The 18,950-nt window shown below is 44.7% G+C and overlaps 1 protein-coding gene across 5 annotated transcripts in view; it reads left to right on the plus strand.

Moving 5' to 3' along the window:
* Window positions 1–18,950, plus strand: part of UIMC1 (ubiquitin interaction motif containing 1) — a 2,105,680-nt gene that overhangs the window by 957,823 nt on the left and 1,128,907 nt on the right. For all 5 annotated transcript variants that reach the window (XM_044069293.1, XM_044069294.1, XM_044069292.1 and 2 more), the window contains one exon: window positions 12,293–12,393. In XM_044069293.1, the coding sequence (XP_043925228.1) occupies window positions 12,293–12,393 (101 nt within the window). The remainder of the gene's footprint in view (window positions 1–12,292; window positions 12,394–18,950) is intronic.

Here is an 18,950-nt window from a genome sequence, read left to right on the forward strand (position 1 = left end):
AAGTGTGGTGCTGCTACAGTTCTACATTAGATTAGAATGAGCTGCTTGCCCATATTTTCTGTCTTTCCATGCATTTCTTGGCTTGGCTTTTGACTTAGCTCAGGAAAGAGTGGCAAAGCCTCATTGTGCTCACCTCTTTGTGACTGAAGAGACCCTGATGTTCTCAGTGTTTCACTGTTGCAATCATTACATTTGGGTAATCTGCTGGTAGGTTGCCCTCAGTCGGCCTGAATTCCAAAGTCTTGGGTCCTGCGCTGGTTGCTGTCTCCTCTTCCATGACGCCAGGTCGTCAGGGGTATAAAACAAGCAGCCAACTCCATTTTCTTTAGTCTTTCTTGCCGCGCTGTGCCCGAAGCAGAAGTAGTTCGCAAGTGCCGGTCAGCCGACTCCTGAAATTTTCGAGTTTCAGAACCGAAGTCTTCACTAAAGCTAAGTTAGCCCATTGGGGAAATTTTTTTCTTGCTCCATACCGATGTCAGAAAAAGTTAATAATTGTATTACTTGTGGGAAGCAAATACCTCATAAGGATTTCCATTTATACTGTATTCCTTGCCTAGGCCCCGATCACAATGTGCCTGGCTGTCGGTTTTGTGCTAAACTTAACCGACACACTATTAAGCGTCGGTATATTTTTGCCTCAAAATATTTTGGAAACAGATTTAACTACCCAGAAATGTCATTGGATAGCAATCCAACTACCGGAGTACACAAAAAACGCAAAGAAAAGGACAGAGACAGACCATCGAGGTCCAAAACCAACGACAAAGCTTCTCCTAAGCCAGTCACCGGTTCGCCGGTACTCTGTGAGGCACTTTTGCAGCCCCTCTGATGCCTGCTACTTTTGAGTCGCAGGCCCCTACCGATACCCATGTGGAGCCTGGCACGCCACAAGATACTCAAAGTATTGTACCCACGGATGTCTCTCCCTCGGATGGGTCCGGAGCTGCTGAGCAGGCACCGGCTTCTGAGGGTGTATTCAGGCCTCAACATTTTTACATAAAACCGATGACAGCTGCAAAACCAAAGACAAAAGCAATTTCTAAAGCTAAAAAACTGATGCATGAGCCACGTGCACAGGCCGCTATGCCTAAGAAAACAGATGATCAAAATGGCTGAAGACCTAATTACCTTTATCAGGGGTTCCCATCCCCCTCCTGATAAGAGGCCTAGGCAAGACACTGATTATGAATCTTCAGATCAGGTTTCTATTTCTTCTGATTCCTCTTCTAATCAGGAATTATCTATTCCTCCCTATGAGGATTCTGATGCAGAGGTATCTATTCCATCTGCATCACCTCCTGAGGGGATTATTCATTTGGAGAAACCTTGCATACTTTGAGGGAGCATCTTCACTGGGAGAGTCAAGATTTTTCAGATTCAAAAAAAGAGGCTCAGGGATTTCCTCCTTCTCCCTCAACACAGGCCTTTAGCCATACCCCCTGTTTTAGACATTGTGGATGATGTGTTTTCGGAGTCGAGCTTGACTCCTTACCTCCGGCTCCCAGCAAACCTGACGGATATTACAGGGTCCCTGACTCACACATATTTTTATTTAGAAACCCTGCTGCTGACCCTGAAACTATTTCACAGGGTCCAAAGGGAGTTAAGGCTTCAACAGCAAAAAATCCTACCCCCTGACAGATTCAAGGGCACTGAATAGATGGGGAAAGAAGGTTTATACATCTGCAACCTTGGCAATTAGGGCCTTAAACTGCCAGTTTCATATGCTCAAGTATCAACATGTTATGGGATTGCTGAAACAGAAAATTATGTTGATTTCTGAATGTGCAGAAAATAAAGAATTGCAGGAATTATTGCAGGCAGCTGAACAAGTTGGAAAGCATACTTTGCAATGTGGTTTTGATTCCTTAGAGGCCTCCTGCAGGGCCGCAGTTACTGGATCTGTGATTAGGAGGCATGCCTGGCTAAAAGAGCAAAATTTGCCTGATCATGTTAAAGCTAAATTACTGGATGCACCTTTACAGCATGATACTCTGTTTGGTATTAAGGCAGACGAGGTTTTAAAGAAAATGGAGGACAAAGCTAAGTCTATACAAACTGTAAAAGACTTCTTACAAGTGCAGCCACCACGATTCAGTAGACACTGGCCTACAAAAAATTGGTCCTTTCCTGTGTCCAACAAAGCTCAAAGGGGCAAATCCAGGCACCCAAAAGGTTCTAGATACCAGGCCCAAGATTCTTACAGGTCAAAGCAATGGGGTGCTTCTACCTCCAAATGTGGATGAGATAAAGCGCAACCATACAGAAAAAACAGTCCCAATGACTTCCCTCTGCCATCACCAAGCACTTGCCTTTTGGCAGCACCCTTAGGGGGAAAATTAGCACCTTTTGCTCAAAATTGGCAGTTAATAACACAGGACAAGTGGGTGCTAAACATAGTATCACAGGGATACAGATTCAATTTCCATTCTCTCCCAATGGCAAACAGTTGGCCGGATCTGCCAAAGAATCAGTGGGCAGAGGCACAGAAACAGGTTACGACCCTCATGGATATGGGGGCTATTCAGCCAGTACCAGAACAGGAAAAAGGACAGGGTTTTTACTCAAGACTGTTCTTGGTACCCAGAAAGGACAAGGCCTGGAGGCCAATACTGGATTTATCAATTTTGAACACATTCCTGGACATTCCAAAATTCAAAATGCTAACTTTGCAGCAGCTTCTGCCCATGCTGGGCAAGAATGCTTGGCTGGTGACATTAGACCTAAAAGTGGCATACCTGCATGTCCCAATAAGGGAATCGTGCAGAAGATACCTCAGTTTCAAGGCTGTCTTAATGCATTACCAATTCTCTGCACTGCACATTGGCTTATCTACTGCGCCCAGGGTCTTTACAAAGTGCCTGGCACCAGTAATTGATTTTTGCAGACAAAGAAGTATACAAGTATATCATTACTTGGATAACTGTCTCATTCAAGCAGAGAACAAGGACATTCTTCTTCAGCAGCTGGCGTTTGTGAAAAGGCTTCTAACATGCCTAGGGTACACAATAAACGAAAAGAAATCACAACTGGTACCCTCTCAAAATATTACATTCCTGGGTGCAAGCTTGAATACAACTGCCCAGATGGCTTTCCTCATGCCAGACAAAGGCAATTGACTACTTACTTCAAACTGATGGCAACAAAAACCCAGTTATCTGCAAGACAAACTCTGCAGGCTTTGGGGTTCATGGCATCCTGCATTCTACTGATTCCATATGCAAGACTGCATATGAGGAAACTTCATTGGTACCTAAAAAGTTTATGGAGTCAACATTGTCGCAGCCTGGAAACAATTAGTCCCCTCATTCCCTGCCTGCAACAGGAGTTTCTATGGTGGGCAAAGGCATGTCACCAAAACATGGGATGGCCCTTCACTCTACCCCTGCCAGCCAAACCTTAATAGACGCATCAGATTATGCATGGGGGGGGCCCACCTGGCGGGAATATGCATTCAGGGCATATGGACCCCAAAATAAATGCATCTGCATATCAACCAAAAAGAGATGTTAGCTGTTCAAAATGCCCTGACAGCCTTCAAGGACTTACTTCATCCGGGACAACTACTGATAAAGACGGACAACACCACGGTTATGTGGTATGTAAACAAGCAGGGGGACACGCATTCATACCCCCTTTGCAGACTAGCCATGGCACTGTGGAACACAGCTTTGACTTAACAAGTACATCTACAAGCTCAATTCCTGCCAAGACAACAAAATACTCTGGCAGACGACTTAAGCAGAAACCTTATGGACCCTCACGAGTGGAAACTAGATCCACAAGTCTTCAGCATAATAACAAAGAAATGGGGGAGCCCGGACATGGATCTGTTTGCCTCTCCTCAAAATTATCACTTGAAAAGATTCTGCACAAGGACTTAACACAGACAAGCATGGAAAGTGGACGCCCTATCCTTCAGTTGGAAAAACATATCCGTTTACGCCTTCCTCCACTGCCTCTTCTTCCCAAGGTCCTACTAAAAGTTAGACAAGAGAAACCAAAGATGATATTAATTGCCCTGGACTGGACATGCCAGTACTGGTACCCAATCCTAAGGAACTTGTCTCAGTACCAAGCTTGGACCTTACCTCAAAGACCTCAGTTACTGTCCCAGCAAAACAATCAGATCCTGCACAATCAGCTCCAAACACTGAACCTGGCAGCATGACTGATCATGTAGTTATGCAAACACCACCTCTCAGTAAAGCTGTGATGGATGTCATTTTGGAAGCCAGAAGGCCTAGTACTAGAAAATCTTATGCTGATAAATGGAAGAGATTCTATGGAATCAAGCACAAGGAACTGATACAGCAGAACCAAATATTCCTCAGATATTACAATACTTGACTGAGATGCTTGACAAAGGCCTCTCTTTCTCATCAATAAAAATCCATGCCTCTGCCATTTCGGCTCATTAGAATACAGAGCCACCAATCTTTTCTCAGCCTTTACTAAAGCAGTATCTTAGAGGATCCAAAAATTTAAGGCCTCCCAGAAGATCACTAATACCTGCATGGGACCTCAATTATGTGTTGGAAAAGCTCACCCTGCCTCCATTTGAACCAGCTGCTGCTGCAGATCTAAAGTTCTTATCATGGAAAACCGCTCCAATCCTAGCAATTACTTCAGCAAGAAGAGTCTCGGAGCTACAGGCCCTCATGGCTGTGGAGCCTGTTATCATATTTTACCCAGACAGGGTGTCTGAGGACCAATCCTTCATTTATGCCTAAGGTGGTTTCCAGTGTGGCTCTTAACCAAACTATTCATCTGCCAACCTTTTATTCAAATCCGCAGAACAAGGGGAAGAGGATTCTGCATTCATTGGACGTACACAGGCAGCTAAGATTCTACTTGAGTAGGAATAAAGCTCTAAGAAAAACTGAGCAGTTACTAGTGACATATGCTGCAGGATCAGAAGGAAAGGCTATTTCAAAGCAGACCATTTCAAAGTGGATAAGCCACTGCATTCATTTCTGCTACTTACACCATGGCAAACCTGTGCCCAAGGGCATTAGGTCTCATTCCACCAGAGATGCAGCTACATCAGCAGCCTTTCTCAGAGGAGTACCAAACAAAGACATTCTAGAGGCTGCTACTTGGGAGTTCTGTTCACACTTTTTCAAAGCATTATCATTTGCCTCTTCAAGTCCAGGGCAGGCTTTGCCACTGCAGTTCTGCAGGGCCTTATAGCCGCCCCTAATGCAATTTAGCTCCAGCCTTCCATCCATAGCTTTGGGATTCTACCCAAATGTAATGACTGCAACATTGAAACACGAAGAACATAGTGCAGTTGTGTACACTTACCGTAAATGTAGATGTTCGAGTGTATTCACTGTTGCAGTCCAGGTTACCCGCCCACCATCCCTTTTTTATTCTGGAGTTTCTCTTTCCTTCACTATCTTCTACAACCTATGTGGTGTATTTGCTTGTAGATGAAGGTAAAATTTGTATTGTTGCATGTTTATATATATATATATATATATATATATATATATATATATATATATATATATATAATGTGTGTGTGTGTATATATATATTTGCTACCTTTTTGGGGGCACCTGGCATCTGGGGCAAGAAAAACTAAAGAAAATGGTGTCGGCTGCTTGTTTATACCCCTGACGACCTGACGTCATGGAAGAGGAGACGGCAACCGACGCAGGACCCAAGACTTTGGAATTCAGGCCGACTGAGGGCAACCTGCCAGCAGATTACCCAAATGTAATGACTGCAACAGTGAATGCACTCGAACATCTACATTTATGGTAAGTGTACACAACTGTACTTTTCCTAATTCTGCTTCTGGTGCTTAGTAAGGATGTCAGTGTTTTTCGTGTTTCCCTGTTGCAGTCATCACATTGTTATCCTTGCCAGGGTTGCCCTCCGTCGGCCCAATTACCAGTGGCTTAGTATTTCTGCGTCGGTTGCTGTCGCTTCAGGTCTGACGTCAGGTTGTCAATAGTAAAAAGTAAGGCAGCCGACGCCATTACATCACTCTTTCTTGCCGAGGAGCTGGAAGCAGAAGCAGTTCACACAAGTGCCGGTCGGCCGCTAACTGAGTTTTGTTTTCCGAGTTGAGGTTGAAGTCTTCTAAAGCGAAGTACCCCGTTGGGGATCCTTTTTTCTTGCTCTAACAGATGTCAGAAAAGGTTAGCAATTGTTTCACCTGTGGAAAGTAAATACCACACCGAGACTTTCATTCTTACTGTGTCACTTGCTTAGACCCAGACCACGACGCTCCCCCGCTGTTGCTTTTGTGCTTTGTTCAACTCCAGAAGTATACGTCGTTGGGCCCTTATTTTAGCTAGACATTTTTGCTTTCAGTCCTCAATTTCCGATATGGCTTTGATAAGCCATCCGACATCAGATCTTCTGAAAAAACGTAAGGATAAAGACAGAGACAGAATGCACAGGTCCAAACCTTCCAACGGCGCTTCCGTTAAGCTATTCGTCAGTTCTCTGGTCCTCACTGAGGTGCTTTCGCAGCCCCTGATGCCCGCTAGTGTGGATTTGCAGGCTGCTACTGAGACCATTTTGGAGTCCGGTATGTTGCAAAACTCTTCATCGATTAAAGGATCCTGTGGTTGTCTCTACCACTACCGATTCTCGACTCAAGCAGACTTCTTTCGCGTCTTCTGTTCTTTTGAAAACTACAGAGTTTCTATGGCCCAGGGTACAAACCACACCCAAGAAACCAATGACCCCACCTCTGGCACCTGCTTCCTTGCCTCAATCTCAAATGCTTAAAATGGCAGAAGACCTTATAATGTTGATCAGGGGAAGCCAGGCTACCCCTTCCAAAATAAAGATTTGTCCCCAGTAGTCTTATCTGAACAGGAGTCCGATGACTCCGATGCCTCTGAATATGAAGACATGCAACCCCTCTCTGCTTATGAGGATTCTGATGCAGAGGAATCCATTCCTTTCAGCCTCTCCACCTGAGTATTTTTCCTTTGGGGAAACTCTTCATACTTTAAGGAAACATTTCCAATGGGAATGTCAGGACTACCCTCAGTCTAAAAAGAGACTCAGGGAATTTTTAGATCTTTCACAGCACAGACCCCTGGTCATTCCTCCTGTCCTGAATGATATGGATGATGTTTTCATGGAATCTAGTTTAAATCCTGACATCCTCCTTCCCACTCCCAGGAAACCTGACAGGTATTAAAGTCCCCGACTTGCACAAATTTCTTTTCAAAAATTCTACTGCTGACCCTAAGGATGTTCTTCGTGTTTCACTGTTGCAGTCATTACATTTGGGTAATCTGCTGGCAGGTTGCCCTCATTCAGCCTGAATAACAAAGTCTTGGGTCCTGCGTCGGTTGCTGTCTCCTCTTCCATGACGTCAGGTCATCAGGGGTATAAAACATGCAGCTGACGCCATTTTAATCCGTCTTTCTTGCTGCATGGTGCCTGAAGCAAAAGCAGTTCGCAAGTGCCGGTCGGCTGACTCCTGAAATTTTAATTTTCGAGTTTCAGAACCAAAGTCTTCAAACTAAAGCTAAGTACCCCGTTGGGGAAACTTTTTCTTGCTCCTTACCAATGTCAGTAAAAGTTAATAATTGTATTACTTGTGGGAAGCAAATACCTCATAAGGATTTTCATTTGTACTGTATTCCTTGCCTAGGCCCTGATCACAACGTGCCTTGCTGTTGGTTTTGTGCTAAATTTAACCAACACACTATTAAGTGTCGCTATATTTTTGCTTCTAAATATTTTGGTTCAATATTTAACTATCCTGAAATGTCATCGGTTAGCAATCCGACTACCGTAGTTCACAAAAAACGCAAGGAAAAAGACAGATGGACTGTCTAGGTCCAAAACCGACGACGAAGCTTCTACTAAGCCAGTCGCCGATACTCAGTGAGGTGCTTTCGTAGCACGTGATGCCCGCTACTTTTGAGCCGCAGGCCTCTACCGAGACCCTTTCAGAACATCTACATTTATGGTAAGTGTACACAACTGTACTTTATCTCCCAAGGGCCTAAAGGAATTAAAGCAATGTCTGCTAAGAAACCCACACCCTCAGGTAGGGATTCCTGAGTATTTGATGAGGTAAAAAAAGTATACACCTCTGCTACTCTCACTGTTAGAGCACTAAATTGTCAGTTCCATATGCTAAATATCCAGCAGTATACCATGGAACTCCTCAGACAAAAATATCAACTTTTCCTGTTTGTGCAGAAAATAGAGTTGCAAGACTGAATGCATTCTGCGAGTCAAGTAACTAAGCACACCTTACACTGTGGTTTTGATGCCCTAGAAGCATCTTGCAGGGCAGCAGCAGTCACCGGTTCTGTCCTTAGAAGGCATGCTTGGTTTAAGGAACAGCCCTTGCCCAGACCATGTCAAATCTAAACTATTGGATGCACCCTTACACAAAGACAGCTTATTTGGCACCAAGGCAGAGGAGGTCTTAAAAAAGATTAAAGAACAGGCTAAAACTATGCAGACAGTTAGATTTTCTGCCACCCAGGTTCAGTAGGCATTGCCCCTCCAAACACTCGTCCTTTCCTGCCCCCTCCAGGTTAGTTCAGCCCAGACCCCAGGGAAGCAGGACCCCCCCCCAGACAACAGCCACAGGGAATGCAGATATCAAATCAATGGAGTACCTTCACTTCTAAACCAGGGAGTGCAAAGCCACACCCTCATGGTAAGAACTCACATTGACTCTCCACTTCCACCCCCCTCCCTCTGCCCACCTGCACTTGCTTCTGGGAGGAAAACACTCCTTCCACACAAGCACCTGGGCCACCATTACCAACGACCGCTGGGTCCTCAACATAGTGTCCCAGGGATACAGATTTTCTTTCCACACTCTACCAACCCCAGAAGGGTTCCCAGATCTACCTCCATACCAGTGGGCAGAAGCCACAAAGCAAGTCCTTTCCCTACTTCTCCATGAAGGCAATAGAGCACATTCCTGCAGAACAGATAGGCCAAGGTTTCTAATCCAGGCTCTTCCTGGTACCTAGAAAAGAGGGCACGTGGCACCCCATCCTTGATGTATCAATTCTAAACACCTTCCTGGTGATACCAAAATTCAAAATGCTCACCCTTCAACTGCTACTACCTATGCTTTCCAAAGATGCCTGGCTAACCACCCTAGACCTGAAAGAAGCCTGCTTACACATCCCAGTCAGGGAGTCCTGCAGGAAATATCTACGTTTCAGAGCAGGATTTCTGCACTTTCAGTTCTCTGCACTTCCCTTTGGCTTATCTACTGCTCCCAGAGTTTTCACAAAATGCCTGGCTCCCTCCATTTCTTTTTGCAGGCAAAGAAATATTCATATTTACCCATACTTGGACGACTGCCTAATTCAGGCAGACGGTCAGGAAAAGCTGTTCAAGCACCTGGCCTTTTGTAAGGGACCTACTGACCTCCCTAGGGTATACTATCAACGAAAAGAAATCCAAACTGGTACCCACCCAAAAAAAATTATATTCCTGGGAGCAAGCCTGGACACAGCATCCCAGGTGGTATTCCTTACACCAGAAAAGCAAACTTACTGGCAGCCTATTTCTCTCAACTAGCCACCAGACCCGAGTTATCCACAAGGAAAATCCTGCAAGCTCTGGGGTTCATGGCATCTTGCATTCTACTCATTCCATATGCCAGACTGTATATGAGGAAACTTCAGTGGTACCTAAAAAGCCTTTGGTGCCAACACTCTCAAGACCTGGAAACTCTTATACCAGTGCTACCTTGTCTAAGAAAAGATTTCCTTTGGTGGGCAGCAGCATGCTACCACAACAAGGGGCTACCCTTCTCACAACCCCACACCACCCAGACCCTCACCACAGACTCATCAGACTATGCCTGGGGTGCACACCTGAACGGCAGGTGCATACAGGCCCAATAGAGCCCACATCATTTACATCTGCACATCAACCAAAAAGAGATGTTAGCTGTCCAGCACACATTGACAGCTTTCAGACCCCTTCTCTCCTCAGGGGCTCTACTGATCAAAACAGACAACACCACAGTGATGTGGTATATCAGCAAGCAGGGAGGGACTCACTCCTACCCTCTATGCAGACTCGGCATGACCATTTGGCACACAACCTCACCCATGCAACTACAAATGTTAGCACAATTCCTGCCAGGCTCTCTCAACTCTCTGGTAGACAACTTAAACAGAAATCTTCTGGACCCACACAAGTGGCAGCTAAACCAAAGAATCTTCACTCTTACAACTCAGAAATGGGACACCCCGAAGGTAGACCTTGTTGCTTCCCACTCCAACCATCAGCTCAGCAAGTTCTGCACCAGGGAGCCTCACTGCAGGGCCTGGAAAGTGGATGCTCTATCTTTCCAGTGGGTCAGCCTCTCGGTCAGTGCATTTCCCCACTACCTCTCATTACCAGGGTACCGCTCAAAATAAAGGAGGAAAAACCAGATGCAATCCTGATTGCCCCAGACTGGCCACTCCAACACTGGTAACCACTGCTGCGCAGCCTGTCCCATCTGCCACTATGTCATCTCCCTCGGCCCCTAGTCTTCTTGACTGCCTTCACCTTTTTCCTCTGCTTTGGGAATCAACCCAAATCTGATGACTGCAACAGTAAAACACAAAGAACATAGTACAGTTTTGTACACTTACTATAAATGTAGATGTTAGAGTGTATTCACTGTTGCAGTCAACGTTTCCCTCCCTCCATCCCCCTTTCTCTCTCTCTCTTATTACAAGGAACTTTTTGGTATTTACTTTATACTAGTGGGGTTCTTCCACCATATCCTGGCTCCCACTTGGGGGCTTCTGACAGGGCAAGAAAAACTGATATAATGGTGTCGGCTGCCTTACTTTATACTACTGACAACCTGATGTCAGTCCTGAAGCGACAGCAACCGACACAGAAATACTAAGCCTTTGGTATTCGGGCTATTTTTAAGTTGGCTGCTTTGGCAGAACTGAAGTTCATATCTTGAAAGACTTGTCTTTCTAGTCAGCATTACCTTGGTTTATTAGATTTCTGAGTTAGACTTTATGGGTTAGGAGCCTTGCTTTCTCTTTCAGAGGGACAGGATCTGTCTTAGGAATGACTGTTTTGTGATCGTTCGTTTCAGAGCCCTCTCTAAAATAATTTGCACATCACATGGAGAAGAGGGCTGTTGTGTTGTCGAATATATCCTCTCTAAATGGCTTGCACATAGCATTGTGTTCTATCATCATACAAAAGTAAGCCCTTGTTGAAGGTATGCATTAACAATGTCTGCATTTTTCTCAATGCAAAGCTTGCCATCTATTGAAGACTTAAATAATCAAAAGTGTGACAGTACTACCTGACAAATTAGTATCACCAGCTTGCAGTTTATGTACAACTAGGACTTCAAATAGGGGTTATAAGGAAAACTACCCCACATTATTATTAAATCTTTCAAAAAAAACTTTTTTAGGAAAAGCTGTTCTGTAGGTCATCCAGTTTTGATATCTTCTTGTTTGTTCACATCTTTCTTGGTCCTACTGTTTAGTGTTCTTCCCATGTGTTAACTTGTTGCAAAGGACTCATAAAGTAGGACATCATAGAGATGTGAATATTCACCATGTCAGCTCATCTGTGAGAGAGCTTTATGCAGTTTTTTTTCCCCTTATCGTCCATTGTTCTTGTAGATGTCCTCTGTCTTGACACGTTTTAGTACTTCATGTTTTTTACCATACTCATACTGTTTTTAAATAATTTTCTTCCTAGATGGTATCCAGTTGAATGTGACCATAAATGAGGACTGGGGAAGTGCATTCCTTCAAGCTTGAGAGTAAGGATGTTGATATAAAGCAAATGGGATTTGGGGGCATGCAGTCCTTTGCATAAGCATTAGAAGGAAATCTGAAAAGCTGTGCAAGAGGACAATGGAAGGAATTTTCTAAGTATTAGAACATTGTATAAGCCCTGTTGAAGATCACGTTGCATTGTTTGCATTTGTAAAAATACAGTAAGTTAAAAGAACTTCTAAGAGGCATTATCACAGAGACTCAAATGCCAAAGAATAGAGTAAGAATACTTTTGTCTTTGAAATGAACTCTAGGAAAAAAAGCTGTTATTTTTTATTGTTTGGTTTGAGTCCTGCTAATAATGGTTCTTGTATACTTTTTTTATTGTATGTAATTTTGTATTAGTAACATGGTCATTAGTCTGTGCATTTGTTTTAGTTAAATACGATAAGTGCAACCTTTACTGTAATTTACAGTAGCTATTCTTGTAATATATCAGTCCTTTAACATTAATGTTGCTGTTTCTGGGGCTTCATTGTTTACATTTTGACTATTTACTTGTGACCACTCTCATATAGACTCCTTAAAGTGGGATCTATGGGCAGAAGAAAAAGCGACTCAAGCACTGGAAGTGACATTTCTTTGGAGGACCAGGAGGATGATATTCTTATCTGCCCAGGTCAGTTTTAATTAAATATTTAATTTAGTTGCGTTCATATATTACCCATTTTTCCAAAAGATAATGGCCCGCTTCTGCCCCTCAGAATGTATTAACAGGATTGTTGTGATTCGCTTAACTTGAGTTAATTTTGTTTCCCTTCAGGTGATGACAGTCACTGCTGTTTGTGCTCCTCATTAAAAGAGGAAGAGAGAGGGGATCTGCCTTTAATGTAGAATACCAACTTTTTTTTATTATTTTTGGGTCTCTGTACTATGTAATGCTTGGATTGTTCTCCCCACCAGTTTCTTGTATTAGTGAAAACTGTAATATTAACTCAGTCTTTTACTTGCCTTTTCACCTTCATGTAACTAAAGTCATAATTGGCCACAGTCTGAAAATTGACTAACATGTCATTAATTAAAATAGTTAAGAACAAAAACAAAAAACAGGCTTACTGTATAAACTGTTTTTAATCACAGTTGATGCATAATTACAGCCTCTTCTGTGCATATGGTGTCTTTACTAACCTGCATACTACTCAATTGAGCAAACTCGAACAAGTCAATAATTAAGTAAAGTAGCTAGTCTGACATGTAACCTGCCAGAGTGATCCCCGCTACTGCCTATCACTAAATAAAATCCAGTGGATGAACTTAAGTTGTTGTATTGCTGCTGCTGTGCATTTCCAACTTGACTCACTCCATTCTGTATATCCTTTACACTGGCTATTTATACAGTGCTTCACTTACCACTCCACTGCCTTAGATCTGGCTTTGTTCATCTTTGCTAGACCTCTGAATCAGAAAAGCAACTTGGTAATACCGTGTTTTTTAATGCCATATCAAAACTATGATATGTACTGCCTAAATGTATTGTTTCCGTAGAAGATTGCATTTGTGAACAGTATAAGCACTCTCTGTTAATTAGTCTGTGTATGCAGCTATTTGATGGTGTCTTCTGACCCACCTGTTTTGAGCCTTCATCCTTCTGTATTATACACAGCGTCCTTATTTCCTCCATTTCTTAAACGTGTAAACTCTTCCCAGTGTTGAGCATCCTATTTTGTACTTTACTGCCCCTCTTTCACTTTTTCATCCTTACTCTGTGCCTTTCATGCTGCATACACTATGGTTTATTAAATGGCTAATTCTGAAATGTGTATCTGTTGTAAATGCTGCTGTTCTTGCTGTTTGTTTTCCAGCTTTGAACTGTTCAGCTGCTAACTTGGTAGTACTCAGAGAATAACCAGCATATGATGTAATATTGACATTGTGTATGCTGACCTCAGTTTTACTCGTATCACATCTTGGTAATGTAGCAGTTTTGTTGTCGAATGTGTCCCGATATTGTTGCAGTTTTGTTGTAAAGCATTTCTTCCTGTGCCTCTGCTGAAAGTGGCCTATACCTAGGTGATCTTCTGGTTAACAGATATGTAAAAATGCTCATTTAGTCATCCTGTGTTACTGCTTTTATGAAAGACTGGGCAAACAGGGGTCAAAACCCTCATAGTGATGGACAATAGAAAGCTGTTCAGATGATAGCAAGTCTGCGGCAGTTTTGCTCATTGCTGGGAAGCCCATCTACATTATTTCATTTTTTTCTTCCATTTCAGAGTTTAAACCTCTGGCTTCACAGAGTATGATCCTGCAGTTGGATGTTCTGTGCTTTCCCTCCTGAGGAAGGAGCAAAGGTAATTTGTTACTTATGCTTTTATCCACCTCCTTCCACCTCAAATCAACACTCCAGTACCTGAGATACTAGTCACACTCATGTCACTTTTATCACAAGTGGATACCCCTGCATTAATAGATCAGGTTAAGATTTTTATTTTGTTCTTTGGAAAAATCCATTTAGGCCTGTTGCCTGTGACCTTTTCAGGGGAGATCTAAGATAAATGGTATTTAACTGACTGCTGGGAGTAGGTTCGCTAGCACTTCAAGGAAATAGCTTAATCTGATATTGTTAATCCTCGTTCATTCCTTACACATGGGTATCGGTTCCGAGCTCAGAACCAAGCCGGACATTTTCCAAGCTAGCGTCCGCTTCAAACTCTCAAGCTAAACTCTTACCCACAATTCCCTTCTCCCTGTTACCCCAGATTTCATTTGCCGTGATGCCATCCGGTCGTGTCAAGCTACTTCTCTTGAGCTAAGTACAGTCAGTTGTTGTTTAATTGCTTTGCAGACTACTTTTCTGTCAGAAAAGTTGATATTTTATTGTCTCTTAGCCTGTCGCATCTAGCGTTCATATTTTCCTCAGGTTTTTCTGGGTTTTTTTCTTACTACTTTTACCGCGAGGTATTTTCTCTTTACCATCGTTGGTAATCTTTTTCCCTTTTCTCTCTCATAACTTTGGGTACTCTCTTGTACCATTGTTGGTACTTTTCTATTAATTAATATGGCAGATAAAAAAGGTAGTCTGGGGTTTAAGCGGTGTTCTGATTGTGGACACACACTTCCTACTTCTGATGCACACTCTGTGTGTTTATTGTTTGGGAGCTTCCCATTTATCTGTTGAACCACCCTGTACTGTTTGTGAGAACTTTTCTAATAGAACTTTGTTAGAACAAAGCTGATACTGAAGGGACTTCTAAAATCTCCCTTTTCAGAGGCTCTTTCTGGGTCGGAGGTCTCAACCCCTCCTAAAGCCCATAAGAAAATGAATGTTTCTACTAAGGCTAAATCCTTGCTTTCATCCCCGTGTGGGGACTTGCACCAACCAAAACCTAAAAAGGCAAAATTTTCAGCTCCGGATCTCTCTGTCAGCCCCAGTGCTTTCGGTGCCTAGACCTTTGGCACCGAGGCCTTCGGTCCATTAGTGATTTCGGCTCCGTCCTCTCCTGCAGCTTTCTATATATTGGCACCGAGGGTCTCTTCGGCTCAGACTATTGCCACTGTATCGGCACCGACCGTTCAGTCGGCGCAGACCTTGCCCGCATCGGTTCCGAGATCTTCCTCGGAACAGAGGCCTTTATTGTTGACTCCAGTTTTGTCTGTTCCAGCTTTGGCACCGATAACCACTTCGGCACAGATCCCTGTGTCAGTGCGGACAATGACCTCAGCACTGATGACTTCTTCGGTGCAGACAACAGTAGTCCAGTCTTTCTCGGCACCGTTGTCCTTGGTGCAGTTTGATGAGATGGGCACCAAGTCTGCGTTTTCTGTGGACAGACCTGTTTCTCCCTCAGTCTCCGTGAGGTCCACTAGAAGCCTTTCTGAACATGATGTGTTGCGTCTTGTGGACCAGGCAGGCATTCTTGGCAAGATGTATCCTACCCCTCAGGAACTATCCTTCCTTGGGAGGTGATCACCCATCTCCAAAGACCCCTTCTTATTCTCCTCCTTCATTACCTTTGAAGTCCATGGATATAGCACAGTCTTCCCCTTCTGCGGTTTCCTTTACGGATCTCACTAAGGAACCGCAGTTGCCTTCGTGGCAGGAAAGTTTTGCTGTGACCCAGGATGTCAGCTGTGAGGCGCATAGCTTGCTGCTCCACAGCCATCCAGGAACACCGGGTCGGCTGTCTGAGCCATTTAGGGGAGGGGTGCCCCCTGTCTTAGACACACACTCCTCTTCGGACGGACCAGCCTTCCAACTGATGGAGAAGGCTTTCACTGCTGCTGGCAATTCCAGACTGTCTATACCATCGCCCTCCTCTGGTATACTGGTTTCACAAGTCGCGCCTAGCGGACAGCGGGTGCAGGGGCCGCCGGACATATTCCATCAGGAATCCCCTTTTCCGCTGTCTTCTCCTGCTTCTCCCGCTGAGGAGGTCCACCGGAAAAGTTCGTGTAAAAGGAAGCACATGGACTCCACAGAGGAGTCCCTCACCAAAGACACAGATTTCGATGAGAGGGAAGGATCCCCTTGGTCACCCTCTGAGGGTATCCTTTGGTGATATCCTCAAAATCCTGAAACTGAGAGGTGACTGGCAGTCCTCTAATCCGATCTCTGAGGAATCTGTGTTCCTGCAGGCCTTTCGCACCCGGCCCCCTACCTCCTGGGTTACTCCACCTGCCGATGAACTTGTCCGGCTCATTGTGCAGCGTGCTTGGAAGGCTCCTGATACTGTCAAAGCTATTTCCCAGAGGCCAGATAAGATCTTATCCCCTTGTGCTTCGGATCCCCATTGGTCGAAAGGTCTTCCTGTGGATGCTTTGGTGGTGGCGGCCGCAACAAAAAAGGATCTGGCAGAAGAAGAAAGCCAGACTGTTCATCCACCTAACAGAGAGTCCCGGGCCCTGGACAGGATAGGGAAGCGCACCTTTGCTTCAGCGACCTTTGCTATCAGGTCCCTGAATTATATGGCACATTTTACCAGGCTTCAGAGGGATCTGGTTTCTGAGTTCTCTGAAACCTTGGCTCTTGCCATGTCTGATGAGGTCCGTGACAAAGTGGCCTCTCAGCTGGCCACCATTGAATCTATATCTAACTCCTCTATGCGATTCATACCTCATGCATCAGAAGGGGCAGCTAGAGCAGCGGGTTCAGCTGCGGTCCTGAAACGACACGCCTGGATACGCTTGTGCAACTTCGCGGAACCCTTTGTCTTCTTTTCTTAATGCCTGTATTGAGGCCTCTTCGTTGTTTGGGCCCAAAGTTAAAAGCACACTGGCTAGATGTGAACAGGACGGTAAGACCCTTTCTGCCCTAGGTGTCCGTTATTCTTCCCCTCAACGTGCTTTGTCCCGAAACCAAAAGAGTGGGAAGATATGGTTCAAGAAATCTCAGGGTCCTTTCTGTGACACACAGGCCGAGTTCTCCGCCAGAGGCAGAGTGGGAAACTCACAGGGAGGACACCCATTTCGGGGCAGAGAGGGTCCGCGTAACCAGGGTTCCAGGGATTCTTTCCCTGGCCAATCCTACCAGTGCTCATGAAGAGCGGCCCAACTCCTTTCCTCTGGCGGTAGTTGGGGGACGTTTCTCCTTGTACCCTTCTGCCTGGCTAACCATCACCACCGATTCTTGGGTACAAAGGATTATAACCAGAGGTTATCATATCCCCTTCGATCTCTGTCCCATCCCTTCAAAACAATCTTCCCGATGTTCCACCCTGTCAAAGGGAAGAAGCAGCACTAGAGATAGAAAAGCTGCTAAGAAAAAGAGTCATCCAAATAGTCCCTCCAGACCAGATAGGATCCGGATTCTACTCAAGACTATTTTTGGTGCCAAAGAAAACTGGGGACTGGAGACCAATTTTGGATCTCGGTGTATTGAACAAGTTTGAGAGAGTACAAAAATTCCAGATGGTCACAATACAGTCTATCCTCCCGCTGTTGGAAAAAGACGATTGGATGTGCTCTCTTGATCTTTAAAATGCATACGACCACATAAAGGTGGACAGGTCATCAAGAAGATTTCTGCGCTTTCGTGCGGGAGCCAGTCACTACCAGCTCAGAGTATTGCCTTTCAGACTCTCTACAGCCCCCATAGTGTTGACAAAGTGCATGGCAATTGTCAGCTCACCTGCGACTTCAAGGATTCCAGGTGTTTCAATACTTAGATGACTGGCTCATTTCTGCCCTCACCAGACATCTACTGGAAAAAGGCCTGGCATACTCTCTCCTCATTGCTCAAAGGCTAGGCATAACCATAAACTAGCAAAAATCCAATCTCACCCCATCTCAGTCGACAGAATTCATAGGTGTTATCTTGGACACAAAAAACTGCAGAGCTGCTATTCCAGAGCACAGAATTCTAATGATAAAGCAGCAACTACTTCCAATCCTTTCAAAGGAAAAATCCACGGTTCACTCGGTTCTACAGCTGTTGGGTTCCATGGCAGCCTCCATCACTATTGTTCTCCTGGCCAGGTTTCACATGAGGCTTCTACAATGGCTACTTCTCACCGAATGGTATCCTTTTCAGCATCCCCTTTCAGCCATGATTCATGTAACCCACAGGTGAAAACAGGATTTAAATTGGTGGATGACACACAATCTCTCACAATGGTCTCGTCCCTTCTTCCCCCAGCAACCCAAGGCCACAGTATTCACGGACGCCTCCCTGATGGGATGGGGGTGGGGGGCTATGTCAGGGACAGACAGTCCAAGGCACTTGGTCCGAACTGGAGGCCCATCTGCATATAAATGTTCTAGAGCTGAGGGCGGTGCTTCTGGCATTGCAAGCATTCCGTCCCCTGCTGCTGTCTGGGACAATTGCGATAGTCAGACAACATGGCAGTGGTCTGGTACATGAACAAGCAAGGTGGAACCAAATCTTACCCCCTTTGTCAAAAGGCCTTGAGGATATGGCAATGGGCGATGGCTACCAACTGTTTTCTTCTAGCAGTGCACATTCCTGGGAGTTCCAACGTGATAGCAGACAGACTCAGCAGGTGCATTCTTCAACCTCACAAGTGGTCCCTGAATCCCTTGATAGCGGCGGAGATCTTCCACCGCTGGGGCTGTCATCGCTGCGATCTCTTTGCATCCCCAACCAACTACAAATGCAGCAATTACTTCGCCCTGATTCCCCCTCCGGGACAGCCACCCAGGGATGCTCTATTCCACGGGTCTTCTTTATGCATTTCCATCCTTTCCCCTAATTCCCCAGTTTCTGAAGAAAGCCCGTCG

This window comes from Protopterus annectens, chromosome 4.part0, assembly GCF_019279795.1.
Source record: "Protopterus annectens isolate FY-2018-M chromosome 4.part0, PAN1.0, whole genome shotgun sequence".
NCBI lineage: Eukaryota > Metazoa > Chordata > Ceratodontiformes > Protopteridae > Protopterus > Protopterus annectens.